General features: G+C 32.9%; 1 protein-coding gene across 1 annotated transcript in view; it reads left to right on the top strand.

Annotated features, from left to right (window-relative positions):
- The first annotated feature begins 2959 nt into the window (after positions 1 to 2959).
- LOC139494400 (uncharacterized) overlaps positions 2960 to 16768 on the top strand; it is a 53438-nt gene continuing 39629 nt past the window's right edge. The window contains exons 1-6 of the mRNA XM_071282563.1: positions 2960 to 3030; positions 4191 to 4235; positions 4984 to 5066; positions 6250 to 6321; positions 6959 to 7073; positions 7860 to 7957. Coding sequence (XP_071138664.1) covers positions 3021 to 3030; positions 4191 to 4235; positions 4984 to 5066; positions 6250 to 6321; positions 6959 to 7073; positions 7860 to 7957 — 423 coding nt within the window. The 5' untranslated portion in view covers positions 2960 to 3020. The remainder of the gene's footprint in view (positions 3031 to 4190; positions 4236 to 4983; positions 5067 to 6249; positions 6322 to 6958; positions 7074 to 7859; positions 7958 to 16768) is intronic.

Below are 16768 nucleotides of genomic sequence, written 5' to 3'. Positions count from 1 at the left end.
AAATAATTATACATTATATATATATACAAAATATTTGAACTTAGTAGAGATGGTGTGTGATGATGTGAATGGTTATACACAATACAATGTATATAGTCAATGTACGGCCTTCAACACGGAGCCTTGGCTCACACCGAACAACAAGCTATAAAGGGCCCCAAAATTACTAGTGTAAAACCATTCAAACGGGAAAACCAACGGTCTAATCTATATGAAAAAAACGAGAAACGAGAAACACGTATAAATTACATAAACAAACGACAACTACTGTACATCAGATTCCTGACTTAGGACAGGTGCAAACATTTGCAGCGGGATTAAAAGTTTTAATGGTACCAAACCTTTCCCTTTTTCTGAAACAATAGCATAACATCACAACATAGAAAAACATACGATAAATATCCATTGGCAGGCTTAACTCAATCAAAAAACGTAAATTAATACACTATGAACGAATAAATTTGATCTACGATATCTGAATGTAAATGCACAGTTAATTAAATATTAGGGAAAAACCTTCAAGGCGAAAAAGCAAAAAAATAAGTCCAAACAAAGCCATGGCAAGACACCACTGCGAAATATTTAACCCTACGGAAATTATCACATTTGAAAAAATGGTATATAGACATGTTCCATATTAATATAAATAAATTTGGTGTATTTACTGTTTTCTGATTGGTTAAAAGAATTAACTTTATTTTCAATGCTATCAATTTTTATGGCGACACGCCCACTCTAACGTTGTGTATTTATACGCAAACATCTGTGTACGTTGTTATTCGTATTTTAAAATATACATCTTTGAGCCTTATTTTTCATAGGAATTTATTTATAATGAATGGCAATAATTTATTTTGAATTTATTGAACCATAAAATTAATTTTTGACTTTTCACATTTAACATAATCCGTTTCGCGGATTATTCAATGTGAAGAGTCAAAAATTAATTTTATGGTTCAATAAATTCAAAATAAATAACAGCCATTCATTAAATAAAATAACAAAAAGGCATTAGAAACAGTATCAACAGGTCGAATTAACAAGAAAATACGATTAGAGAGTACTCGCAGTTACTGACAGCTAGTTAAAAGCCAAAAACAATTAATAAGAGAAAATCATGCATCAGAAACTAAAATCAACTACAACACATAACAGGGATTTAGCATTTCAACGTCATAAACAGTCAGAGAAGACATGACTTGTGCAATGCCACAAATAAATGTATCGACAGGCAGTAGGATAGCGAGGAGCGATTTCTACAGAGACAAAAATCAACGTGTCTGTGTCTCTATACATCCCGCCTCAAAAGAAGACACAATTTAGTTATGTTTTAATTTGCTAATGACAAAATCGATATTAGTGCCAATGTAAACTATATTCAGAGATCTAATTACAATATTGGTACGATAGCCTTTATAATGGAAGTTTTCACGGGTTACATAGTGATTTCCTCGCTTTAAGTACAATATTACCATAAAATTTAAGATGTGAAATACCATTTTTAATAAGTTTTCTACAGGTACAGCCAAATTTTCTAATCAAATCTTTGTATCTATGAAAGAATTTAGTAAAAGTTTTAAGTATATGCATGTATTTACACTTTATAATGTGCTATATTACACAATTAGAAACCTCTTAGACTCTTTAATAAATTCAAATACATTATTTACAATTCTTTCATTTTCAATATTAGTTAAAGACGTATCGCCGGAGGTTAAAATGTTCAAATTTAGAAGAGAGTTATCTGGTAACCAATGTAGATTATTAAATAATTTGGTTCTTATATTCGAAGAATTAGGACAATAAAAAAAGAAGTGACGTGAATCTTCGCACTTAGCACCACAACTACAAGACGGTTCTGAATTAATGTTGACTCTGCTAAGATCATTCAATAAAGAAGCTGAGCACCTATGTTGTGTCAAAATAATATTGAGTTTACGATTGCCAAAGTCATAATGTTTTGGTACTTGGGCTTTTGAATTCAATTTAAGATTTAATTTAAGATTTTTTAGTTAGATTTTAAATTTACCTAAAGAGTCAATGTTGCGTGTCACCACATTAAGATTATTCCACAGTCGTACTGTTGAAGGTATGAAGGATTCTTGGGTTAATGAAAGTATACAAAAAGGGTATATTATATCATTCCCATTACGTAATGGATAAACAGCTGTACTTTACATTGTTAGTGGAATTGAATTGCAAAGATAGGCTGGTGCATTATTATGTTGAATATTATAGAATAATTGCAACGTCCTTCTTTCTATTCATTCAGCTAGAGTTTCCCAACCAATCTCATCATAAATATTTCTATTACTTGTAAAAATTGGAAGACCTGTTACAATTATGGATGCCTCAAGCTACAGCTGTTCTAATTTTTTTACAATAATCCACACCAATATTATCCCAAACTTCACATGTATATTCGAGTAGCGGTTTAATAAAAGTCAGGTAAAGCTTTTCTAAGTTCCTACTTATCCTGTACATTCAAATGTTTATATTAATTTTTTATGATATTTTCCACATGGGTGTTCCATTAAGCATTTTACTTAATGTATCACCCAAGTGATCCATTTTCATTCGACAGTTTATATATGTCATTTATAACAGGCAATTGTACGAAACGTATCGGGAAAATGTCACTCAAAAGTTTATAAATGAACTAATCATAGATACCAGGACTAATTGATGTATATACGCCAGACGCGCGTTTCGTCTACAAAAGACTCATCAGTGACGCTCGAATCCAAAAAAGTTAAAAAGGCCAAATAAAGTACGAAGTTGAAGAGCATTAAGGATCAAAATTCCTAAAAGTTATGCTAAATACAGCTAAGGTAATCTATGCCTGAGGTAGAAAAGCCTTAGTTTTTCAAAAATACGTCATATGCATATGTACATGATATATAACAGATAACTAAATGGAAGGTATTGGGACAAGGTCAATGTGTCAATTTGTAAATACAGAGTGTAAAGATAAGACAGTACGGATCAACCCTTGACGAGCACTCATCTTTTCCTTCAATATGATCCGAGGTAAGATAGAAACTCATGAATATTTCATAAATATTTAATTTCCGAGCTTTTATGTTCCTTTTACGACTCAATACTGCAAAATTAATGCTTTATTTAAATAAAAAAATTATTTATGTAGCCATTCGGGCAGATATGTATATCATGTATGTATATAAGATAACGATCGAAAGTTCCGTACAGGAGAAATGTAGAGCTATTGTAATAACTTGTGAATCATTGATATTCAAGACTTATTTTCAAAATTACGAATTTGCATATAAGTAGACATACTGTATGATATGACGAACAGCAATAAAAGCTATATTTTTCAGCTTTTTTTTTTTTTTTTTTACTCTCCACCAGAAACCAAAATAACGTAGAAGTTAACAACTATAAATCGCTGTACGACCTTCAACAATGAGCAAAACCCATACTACATAACAAGCTATTATAAATGCCTCGAAATAAAACATGTAAAAAAATCAAACGATGAAACCAACAGCGGTAACAAAGAAATACACGAAAAACAAATATGGTATGAAGTAATACACGATAACCCCTAATGCATTAGTTCATTTCACAGTTGAAACCTACAATCAGATGAAATATTTCAATGACGGGTTAACAAAAAACCCAATCTGCAAAGTTATTACATATGTACAGGTTCCAGTCGTCAACCACATCATTATTTACACTGTTATATACCATAAACGGCTCCGTATTGATGACCGTACTTTGATAATCGTTTACTTTTGCAAATTGTGACTTGGGTGGCGAATTGTCTCATTGGCACTAATACCAATATATAGCTGAATGTAAAAAGTTGCATTTATTCTCTCATTTTTAACTATTATGTCTGTTTTGTTCACGCATCACTGTAAATATAATGGAATGTGATGCGACTGGATTTCAAGTGAGAGGTTTAGTGCTATAAAACCAGGTTCAACCCACCATTTTCTACATTTGAAAATGCCTGTTCCAAGTTAGAAATATGACAATTGTTGTCTATTCCTTTGATGTGTTTTATCATTTGATTTTAACATTTGATTAGGGAATTTCCTCGGAGTTTTTTTGTAATTTTATTTTTTATTGTTATTTATTATCATTTAAAAAGTACAAATATCAATTCTCCTACCGTCCGAAGTTTTGCATGTTTTAAGATATATTTGTTTCTGTTTCAGATACGTATTGGTTTTTATCTGTATTGTTGGTGATAACATCAGCAAGTGAGTTTTATTTAAGGAATGGCTGTACTATTTTTTCTGTCTATAAAGAAATAACATAACAAATGTGGTGCACACTTTTAGATAACGCGCGTAGTGGGTTATTTTAAAGTGTGCACCACATTTTTGATGTTATTTCGAATAGACAGAAGAAAAAAATATTGCAGTTATTTCTTATACTTTATTTCTAAATCACATTTTAACCGGAGAAAACCATGAAAAAACTTTGATGAAGTCAAGGTCACGTGACTAAATTATGTCTATGAGATTATAAACAAAAAAACGTCAGCCAATCAGAAGACGTGTTACATCTAAAACTGAGTTATATAGTTATGTTTAAATCTTTGCAATAAAACTGACATTTGAATTCGTAATCAATAATATGTATATTCATGGCCTCAGTAGCCTAGTTGTCGAAATAGTTGAACTATTGTATCACCACTACCCTGCGGACACAGAGCTTGTGAGTTAAAAACCCGCGCATGGCAGATATAATAGATTACTATTGAATAGGATGGTCAGTTCACCTACTGGAAGTCGGTATTTATCTCCGGGTACTCTGACTTCCAACAAATGACCACCAAGAAGAAAGTGATAGTACTGAAAGTGGCATTTCACAGTTATTAATCAATCAATCTCTTATATGGAGCGTTTCACAGTTATCAATCAATCAATATTTCATATGGAGTAAATCATAAAATCCATGAATCAACGAATAGCTTTATTAATATTTTTTGTCATATATTTGCAGATGCTAAAATACGATGTCTTGAAGGTGTTCGTTTAACATCACCACTAGATACTACTATTGTTACAGAATGTGGCGACCATGAGGTACATTTCATAGAGTTTTTAATAGTTTGACTTTGAACATCACTAGGGACATTTATTGTCGTAAACGCGCTGCAGAAAACAGGAAAAATATAGACATTGTGTTATTTGAATTTGCTGTTTCAAAATTGTGGATTTTTTTATAAAAAATCGTGTCTCCTTCACGCGAAGAACTTACTTCCTTCCCAGCTTTTGTTATACTGTTGGACCAAATAATTTGGCCACGAGCAACACATGGAAAATAATCAATTATCGAATGCATCAGGTGCATAGAAAATTGATATCGTTAATGGTTCAAGTGTAACTGACTTATTTTAAAAATCGAATCGAACAAGGACAGGATTTGGAGAATCACAAAACTTGTAAGCAATCGATTGTTACACAAGAGATAAAACCAACTTACTCACTTCTTTTAAGGCACGAAAAGAGAGGCAACATAGAAAAAAAAAGATTAAGCAACCTTGAAAAAAGGTGTTTATGAAGTATAAGCATATTCTGTTCAACAAAGGGCACCTGTTGTGATGCTTATGTAACTAAACTCGGTGATAAGTCTTATACGGTAGGTCACATTCGAGGGAAAGATGACGAGATTGCAGTAACAACAATCGAAACATATCCGTCGTCATGTGTGTAACATATTCCAAAATGGCCAACACACTTGTAATGGATTTTTTTGAGAGATAAATGTGTACCTTAGCACTTTGAACTAAGACATAAAGGGACATTATGTTTTTAAGAAACATATCCTTTCCACAATGCCAATGTGGAAGTTAGAGGAGTAAACCCGTAACTGATGAAAGTGAAATGCATTGCTCTTAATGTCACTTTTATCAATAACGAGTTCAAATCTCATATTTCCATTGTCATTTCCCAGCATCTATATCTCCAGAGTTCTAAGACTTTAAACTTATACTAAAATACTGTACCACTCCTCTCTTCAACGATGATCTTCTTCAGAATTCTACTTGGCCGCTTTTTGTATGTATTTTTACGGTAATATACAAAGTTATGTTTTTATGAGATGAAACATAGAGATCATATCATGGAACCAGTATTTGAAAAAACGAAATACCATGAAATATTATATATATGTCTGAACAAAAGATGCGTGGTTTGTGAAACAGCTATATTTACAAATTGCATCATACAGAGGAGAAAAATATAAATCTTATCTTTCTTTATATAGATCTGTTCTGTGGAGAGATACGTAACAAATGATGGTATCATACTGTACAACGTTGGATGTAAAGACCGTCAGGTAACTGCTATTGGTACACTATGTATGTTACACATATTTTACCAAGTCAAATGCGTTACAAGTTTAAATAAGATAATGTGAATTTGATTTCTTAGAGTATCGGGTAGGGTTATATATCTCCTTTATGTATATGTTCAAGACCATATGAGTAGTGGACCAAAATAAATGATTTCGAAAAAGCAATTTTCATGGATTAAGGAAAACTTGCGTGTTCATAGATATTTAATTTTGTGGTTTTGCCGAAGTTTGCATACAACCCTGAAATTTGTCATTCGTTGAACATTTGATTTCGTGGTTCACCTATACCCTCAAAATCCACGAAAATTGGTATCGAACGAAAAATAATGAATATCGCTGTTAATTGAAAGTTTGACCTATCACTTTATCCTCTTGTTCAGCTGTATGAATTCATCTGCATTGTAAATAACCCCATTTCAAAAGTCAGTTGTCTTATGATGTCAGTTTCTACGATTTCTATGGTTCGATGTTGACCTCTGTATCTTGATTAGACTGTAAACAACATCCTTTAAATTTTATTTACTTCACCTATTATAGTATTGTATAGCAAACCCATTAGGCATAGGCAAACGTGATGAAACTGTTATCCTTTAGTTTTTATATATTTCTCCTATTTCAGTATTGTATAGCAAACCCACTAGGCAAACTTGGCGTAGGCAAACGTGCCGAAACTGTCATTTGCCGCCATTGCTGTGAGGATAAAGATTTATGCAACATGAACCAATGTGGTGCACGTATGTTAAGCTTTTAGAGTCAAACACATTTGAAGTCTTTATTGTTCTTTGTTAAGCTTTTAGAGACAAAAACATTCCAAGTCTTTATTGTTCCTAGTCAAGCTTTTAGAGACGAAAACATTTCAAGTCTGTATTGTTACTTGTAAAACATTCAAGGCTTTACTGTTCATTTAATGTCATTGTCAAACTTTTAGAGACGAAAACAGAAATGATAAGTAAAAATGTCAAACATATGGTAAATTCCTATAGAAATAAACAAATATATCTGCTCATCTGTTCGTAGAATCTGAAATTTACCCTTAGCTTTTTGTGTGGTTAGTTTTGCTTAATTTTGAGTTTCCTTTTGAAAAGTCTGTAGACTGTTTATTTTGTATTTTGAAGCACAATGAGGACCCAAAATTCCGAATGGATATTTTTACGGTAATCATAACGATATATTAAGAAACGAACAACGTGCTGTTACATGTATGTCTTAAAATAAATAAAAATGATATTAGGAGAAGTGAAAGACATCAGAGGAACAGTCAAACTCATTAATCGAGAATAAACTGAAAACAGCATGGCTTAAAATGAAAACGACACATAAACAAATAAAAGTACACAAGAAACAACATAGAAAACTAAAGACTGAGCAATACGACCCCACCAAAAACTTTGGGATGATCTCAGGTGCTCCGGAAAAGTAAGCAGATTCTGCACCACATGAGGCACCTGTCGTGTGCATCTTTTAATACCAAATACATGAAATAGTATGATCAATATTAAATTATATTTATTCTGTTACAGGTGTTAATCTTCCCGTAGGATCAACCATATGTTATAAATGTCCTCTGGCAATGGATGCTAATAAATGCAATCACATTACACTTTGTGACCGAGATTCGGTAATGTATGACTGAATAACAAGACGTATTTTGTTATTGTTAGTTTAATATCTAGGTTTGGTAAATTTAATCGAAAGTGACCCAAAGATAATTCTGCATTTCATAATCCAATTCGTAATTGGTAATTTCCCAAAACTTACACTCAAAGATGATATTGATTACAAAATTCTAAGCTATTGGTACTCCGCCAAATTTTTATATTTTTTGGAGGAATTCGGAGCACAGGTATGTTTGCAATGTGACAATGTCTTCATTTTTTTTTATTAATTTATAAGGGACTAGTGCAATCCTTGGAAATTAAAGTCCCTAAACGCTAATATCCGGTAAAAAAATGCTTAACCATGAACATTTTAATAAGAACTTAAACAAAGTAAAACAAATAAGAATCCAGTTTCCTACTTCATATATCTGATTGTTAATATTATGTAGTGTTTTGCATATTATGACGACAATTAATAATATACACTTAATCTAGAGAGAAATCAAAGGTAGATGTATGTTTGATAGATTTTGCTCTTTTAGGGTTTTTTTTTCATATAGCTGATCAAACACTTTGTTTCTAATACATTCTAGGATTTTAAATATTTGGCTTTTGCATTTCCCTGATGAAGGTGAATACAGAAAAACGTTTGAAACGCATGCAATTTATAAAGTTGTTTTCTTGTTATCACACCGAGTTGATACCGCTGCTGGTGGACTGTCAGTCCCCAAGGGTATCATTCGTTCTGTAGTCAGTACTTTGGTTCTGACATGATTTAAAACTAACTTTCTACAATTGTCCGTTTATACATTTGGAAATTTGAAATAATCTTAGGTTTCAGTTCCTTCAGGCAAAGTTGACCTCTGATAGAAATGGCTGTTTTAGGTCCTTTGAATTTTTGAAATACTAAGGCTTGTCTACCTCAGGAAAAGATTACCTTAGCTGTACATTTTAAGGAATTTTGGTTCTAAATGCTCTTCAACTTCGTACTTTATTTGGCCTTTTTAACTTTTTTGGATTCGAGGGTCACTGATGAGTCTTTTGTAGACGAAAGGCGCGACTGACGTCAATACAAAATGAATTTATGTAGTCATGTACAATGACGGTCTTTGACTCTTACGGTTCTTATACATCCTTAGCTTTTAAATATTCTCCTTTTAGCGTTCCTGATGAAGGTAAATTAAGAAATGCGTTTCGCACAAATAAAATTTACTGAACGATTACCTCCTTGTTTTGTGCCCTTCGGCAATGGATGCTGATAAATGCAATCACATTGCACTTTGTGACCAAGATTCGGTAATGTATGACTGAATCACAAGATATATTTTGTTATTTGTTAGTTTAATAACTAAGTTTGGTAAATTTAATCGAAAGAGACCCAGAAATAATCAATTCAGCATTTCACAACCAATTAGTAAATGGTAATTTTCCAAAGTTTACTTTCAAAGATGGGATTGATTAATGAAATTCAAAGTAATTGGTCTTATTTTTTTGAAGGACCACAGGTTGATTCTCAATTTGAAAATGTCTTCAGTATTTTTTATAAATGTATAAGGGACATTTTGCAATCCTCGGAAATAAAATTTCCAAAATGTTAATATGTTAATAAGTCATACGATATATTTGTACACGGAACCAGTAATGGTCATTTGAGTACATTGTATCTGTTAAAGTTCTAAGAAAACGCTGCAACATTTTTTAATTATCTCGTATAGGCCAAGACTAACACCTCATTTCTTATTTTTGTAGGGAATACATTTAATCAAGGTATTACATGTACCCATATCTCCAAAATTTATAGGTATACGCACATCTTAAGTAAGAGGGAATATACCAAATCTACAAGCATTGGTATAAACTATATCTAAAAGAGGGACATTCAAACTTATATATCAAAAATAAACTGACAAGTCAAAGGCTAAATAAGAAAAACACAAACAGACAAACAATAGTTAACAAAACACAACATGGAAAATTAAAGAGTAAGCACGAACCTAACTAAAACCTGAGATGATCAAAGGGGCTCCAAATGTGTAAGCAGATCCTGCCTCACATGTGGCACCCGTGGTGATGCTCACAAACCCGGTGAAGATTCTTGAGTTTGATTGATATAGCCATATGTATACACCACATCTGAATGTATGAAGGCTAAAATGGTGAGATGTCAAAACATGTTAGCCTTATTGGTCAAATATACATGACAACGACAATACACATGAATATATGATGTGATACACAATCAAATAATAAAGGGAAAGAGCAGATGACAGCATAAAATAAATATAGTCCGGACTGTTTGTCTTAAGAATATATTAATTTATGTTTTCCATTTTTTAATTACATTACAGGAATGCTCTATAAAACAAACACAAAATTTGATTGGTAAACCACGTTGGAGTCATGGTTGTTCAGAGAAAACGGTATGTTGCATGTAGAAAGGTTTTAATGAAGCTTTTAAGAAAAAAATATATATACCAATGCATTAGTTCTTCATACATAATCACAAGAAAGAAAAAGGAACAATGGTTATGCTGTTATCTAAAACGTACAGTGAGGGTTTCAACATGAAACAAAAACAAGGTAAAGACAGAAAGTCCCTAACACCGGTGAAGAATACAAATCTAATTTTGAATTTCTTCCAAATTCTTTTTTAATTTTCGGAACACGTTTTAGCAATTCAAATGTGACGTAACTTTGGGCATTGCAATGGCTTTAGCTAACACGGCTGTGATTTTGTAATGTATTCGTTTTTATTCTATACTAGTCACCACTTCAGTTCATGTATATCTATTATAAAGTTACTTTATAAAATGTATTGTTTGTAAAACTATGTATTATTCTTGATAATAATGATGTTTTTGTCTTAGGCAGATAACCCTGGCCGTATTGGTCACAACTTTTTGGAGCATTTGGTCCTTGTCGATCTTCAACTTTGTACTTGTTTTGGCTTTCAAACTTTTTTCATCTGAGCAACGTTTTGTGTGGACGTAACGCACGTCTGGCGTATAAACATTTTTAGCATGGCACCTTTTGATGGTTATTATTCGTTTGTTTTTCGAGCTCTGTCCTATATTTTCTCACATTTATTTATTGTAGCCCTGTTGTGTAATGTTGTCATTTTAATGTTATAATTAACATCGCCACTAACGCGGGATGTTTTGCATGCCACAAAACACGGTTCAACCCACTATTTTTTTTCATAAAATGTCCTGAACCAATTCAGGAAAATGGCCATTGTTAAATTATAGTTCGTTTTTGTGTGTACATTTTGGTGTTGTGTTTCTGTTGTGACGTAGTTCAAATATTCGGCTGATACGTTTCCCTCAGTTTTAGATTGTAACCCGGATTTGTTGTTTCTCTATCGATTTATGAATTTCGAACATTGGTATACTACTGTTGCCTTTATTAAGCAATAGTTTTACAATGTGTCAATCTAGCTACAGTTGTAAATTGAGGAGTACAGTCTCGCTGTAATATCAACACATTATAACTTTTATTTGGCAAAGAAATCTTACAAATACTGTAATATACTACTCGATATTCATTATAATACTAGTATTCTTACTGTTAATTAAAGAAACTTTGTAAACATACTGACTTTCAATGGGCACATGAAGATGTATGCTACTATCACTAGGGTGAAAATCAAATCCGGGTAACAAACTAAAACTGAAGAAAACACATCCATTATAAGAGGGAAACAAATGAGAAACAGGAACACTGATCATGATCAAGTGCAACAAACGCAAACCCTAACATGCAAAGAGACTAACTACTTGATACCATTTGCAATATTCCTGATTTGGTACAGAACATTTAGAGACAAAAATTCGTGGGTTTAACCTGGTTCAATGGTTAGCCGAATCTGTCGCTTATATGACATTGTTTAAATATCGCTAAAAAGATAACACTACGTGACAGAACAATAGCACAAACACACAGGATAACATTAATTAACGGTGATGCAAGGACGTTACGAACACACAGGATAGCATTAGTTACCGGTGATGCAAGGACGTTACGAACACACAGGATAGCATTAATTACCGGTGATGCAAGGACGTTACGAACACAGGATAACATTAATTACCGGTGATGCAAGGACGTTACGAGCACACAGGATAACATTAATTACCGGTGATGCAAGGACGTTACGAACACACAGAATAACATTAATTACCGGTGATGCAAGGACGTTACGAACACACATGATAACATTAATTACCGGTGATGCAAGGACGTTACGAACACACAGGATAGCATTAGTTACCGGTGATGCAAGGACGTTACGAACACACAGGATAGCATTAATTACCGGTGATGCAAGGACGTTACGAACACACAGGATAACATTAATTACCGGTGATGCAAGGACGTTACGAGCACACAGGATAACATTAATTACCGGTGATGCAAGGACGTTACGAACACACAGAATAACATTAATTACCGGTGGTGCAAGGACGTTACGAACACACATGATAACATTAATTACCGGTGATGCAAGGACGTTACGAACACACAGGATAACATTAATTACCGGTGATGCAAGGACGTTGCGAACACACAGGATAACATTAATTACCGGTGATGCAAGGACGTTACGAACACACAGGATAACATTAATTACCGGTAATGCAAGGACGTTACGAACACACAGGATAACATTAATTACCGGTGATGCAAGGACGTTACGAACACACAGGATAACATAAATTACCGGTGATGCAAGGACGTTACGAACACACAGGATAACATTAATTACCGGTGATGCAAGGACGTTACGAACACACAGGATAACATTAATTACCGGTAATGCAAGGACGTTACAAACACACAGGATAGCATTAATTACCGGTGATGCAAGGACGTTACGAACACACAGGATAACATTAATTACCGGTGATGCAAGGACGTTACGAACACACAGGATAACATTAATTACCGGTGATGCAAGGACGTTACGAACACACAGGATAACATTGATAACCGGTGATGCAAGGACGTTACGAACACACAGGATAGCATTAGTTACCGGTGATGCAAGGACGTTACGAACATACAGGACAACATTAATTACCGGTGATGCAAGGACGTTACGAACACACAGGATAGCATTAGTTACCGGTGATGCAAGGACGTTACGAACACACAGGATAGCATTAATTACCGGTGATGCAAGGACGTTACGAACACACAGGATGACATTAATTACCGGTGATGCAAGGACGTTACGAACATGGAATCGTGAACTTTTTCATGGCAACAATGGTACATATGGTTTGTCTGTTTATTCCGTAATTAGGATTACGAACTTCATAAATTTTCTGAAATAATTGGGAACATTTTTTAAATTCACTTTTTGAATTCGGCTTATTTTGCATTTTTTAAATTCACTGTTTGAATTCGGCTTTTTTTACATTTTTTTAAATTCACTGTTTGCATTCGGCTTATTTTTGAAAAAGTAACCACATTACTATTTAATACAAGTAACACTCTCGATATTATGGATATGGATTTCCTATCCAAATATTTTATGAACAAAGACTCGCTCAAAATAACGAAAACCTTAATAAAGTTGATATCAAGTCTAAATATATCAGGAAACATGTTAGTAACTTCTAATTACAAAAATAAAATAAAACATAAAACAAAACATTAGATGAAACACTAGGACCATATTCATTGGTATAAGACGTGCATTATAAAAGACGGTTTATCATCGAGATAAACATTGAGATCCGGGTAAACTCATTAATCTTTTTAATCAATTTATTCGAAATTGTTACAAAGTCAACATTGTATTTAGATCTGTTTGATACATTAGCATTGCATTTGGTCATGTGTTTTTATCTGACTGTTAATGAAGTCTGTTAAGTTAACAGACTTCATTAACAGTCAGATAAAAACACATGACCAAATGCAATGCTAATGTATCAAACAGATGTAAATGTTTAGTGTTTATTCATTAAAATGTAGACTCTAAAATAAGTTTGAGAGAATAACCATAGCCACTATGGCACAAAATCATCTTATTTAAGGGAAAAGGGGGGGGGGGGGGTAGAAAAAAAGGTAAATTTTAAACGAAAAATACATTTATGTTACTTGGCGAAAAAAATAATAAAGTGGCGAAAAATATATTATTTTGGCGAAAGAGGTGGCGAAAAAAATAATTGACCCAGGGGAAACCCTGCTGTTAACTAAGTAAATTCATTGGATGTTAGATGTGTTAAATCGAACATTCTTAATTGCGTTCAGGATAAAAAAAAAAAAAAAAGGTAAAAGTATTCTGATATGTGTTATTTAATGTTTATGGATGTACAAATCTCTTTTATGTGGGGATGGCAAAATGTTTGATCAATTGTTGGTTTATTATAAATCAATGACAACTATGCAGGTTCAGGACGAGTAGAAATAAACAAAACATAAATAGTTGGATCAACCGGGATGAATGCTGATATATGTTTAATGTCAGTTGACACTGATGGTATTTGGTATATATATATATATATATATATAGAGAAAACAGTCCGTGCAACGTGCCGCGTATAGACATATTTAAGAATTGAGTAAATTGTGCGAAGGCTGATTTTCAATTTCACAAATACCAACCGTCTAAAATTCAAAACAATACACCATGTAAAGTTTTACAAGCATGTTAAGTGGGCAACGCTGTGTTATGGCATGTTTTCATTATCGATATACCCGTGGTTAAACGACTGTGTAGATTGTATACTACAACAATACTAAAAAGATTTTTGATAGCTTATGAGGTACCCTGGTCCCCCCAAACATCATGATGATGATAAGCATTGGATATAGTTATTAAGGTTGTTTAAACAAACAAAAGATATTGTAAATGACAATGAACACAATGAAATGTACTTAATAGAAAACATAAATATCACACTAAACTAAAAACAATTTTATTTTTCAGCAATGTGCAACAATTGCGCAAAGTAATCCCCAGGGAATCTGTTCATTTTGTTGTGACACGGAACTATGTAACCGTAACTGTACAATCAGGTCGACAATAGCTCCTCCTCCAACCACAACTACTACAACTACTACAACTATGGCGCCAACAACGCCTATTCCAAGTAAGTACCATCAAATCAACAATAACTCTTCCTACAACCACAACTACTACAACTATGGCTGCAACAACACATCAGTGGCACATTGATTTCAACAGTAGGAAGTTAGCTGAAATCCCCCCAGATATTAGTGGCGTCGTGTTGCTTAGTCTTTAGTTATCTATGTTGTGTCTTGTGTACTATTATTTGTCTGTTTCTCTTTTACCTTTTAAGCCATGGCGTTGTCAGTTCATATTACGATCTGTGAGTTTGAGTGTCCCTCTGATATTTTTCGCTCCTATTTTATCATAATTTAAGATACCAGGGTTAAGAGTGTGTACTTTAGACGCACGGTTTGTCCACAAAAGACTCATCCTTTCATGATGGAATCAAATTGGTCAGATATTTTGTTAAGCGAGTGCATAACAAAAATAAAATTTTGAAAATGTACTATATGCGTCTTAGGCAATCCGATGTCTTGTGTTTCGAATAACAATTTCAAACAAAGCAAATTTACACCACAACATATAGCAATGGTATTTCATGTAATGAAATTTTTGATAGTATACGATATAAGTAGAATCCTTTTGGCGTGGCGGCTCTGGTTTTTACACCATGCTAAAAAAATTATACTCAGCCTTACTAAAAATGCTTAAAGGAAAATCACACTATTTAAACTACTAATAATAATTCATTGAAATTTTGCATTTAGACAGATCATACTTATTTCAATATTTTAGGCGAAAAAAAAATTGGGGTCACCGATGTTGTTTTCGAGATATGACGTCATCAAAAAGTAAAGAATTGCGTTATACCGTAATATAGAAATAGCGCTCAAAAATGCTAAAAGAAGGCAAAATTATTGAAAAACGATGTTTAACTGGTTTAACTAAAACAGTCAATTGTAACTTTTATTTTATACAAATTTATTTTTCTCAGTTTCCCATTATTTTATTTCTTATTTTTACTGTAAGTCTGTTTTTTGTTATATCTACTTTACGTGAGTCTGCAATTATGTATGCCGTCATACGACAAAATTATTTTTATGTCTACCTGTGCGAATTTCAAACGCTCAATTTTACACCAGAAATGAAAACCTTCTTTCATTTATGGGTAGACTTTACATACTAGATAAATTCAGCCGTATAAGAAAAGCAAAATGAGAATGTTAAATTTGATGTATGCCTTTTTGTGCTACTTTGTTACATTTGTTGTTTATGTAGTGATATTAAGATGATAACACAATATTGACTGTTGTACCCCTATTTTTGACATTTTTACTCTTTGAGTATGTCTGTTTTGTTCATGCATCGTTGACAATGTAATGGAATTTGATGCGACTGTCATACAAGTGAGAGGTTTAGCTAGCTATAAAACCAGGTTCAATCCACCATTTTCTACATTAGAAAATGCCTGTTCCAAGTCAGGAATATGACAGTTGTTATCCATTCGTTTGATGTGTTTGGACTTTTGATTTTGCCTTTTGATTTTTGATTTTCCTTTTTGAATTTTCCTCGGAGTTCAGTATTTTTGTGTTTTTACTTTTTCCTTATTTTTTAAGGCCTTTTTACATTTCCCGCCATTTTTAATTGCCGTTTATTATAGATTTTTCTTGAAATAAAAAAAATCTACTAATGTTTTTTCCTTCAAACTTCTGCATTAGTTGCAGCTTCAGGGGAGATTTTAAAAGCATTAATAAAAAAGGGCGGTCATCGATGTTTTAAATCCGCTATAGTAGAATTAATGTACGGCTTG

Source organism: Mytilus edulis, chromosome 11 (genome assembly GCF_963676685.1).
Source record: "Mytilus edulis chromosome 11, xbMytEdul2.2, whole genome shotgun sequence".
Classification (NCBI taxonomy): domain Eukaryota; kingdom Metazoa; phylum Mollusca; class Bivalvia; order Mytilida; family Mytilidae; genus Mytilus; species Mytilus edulis.
The sequence above is the reverse complement of the archived record's forward strand: the minus strand, read 5'-3'. Positions and strand labels throughout refer to the sequence as shown.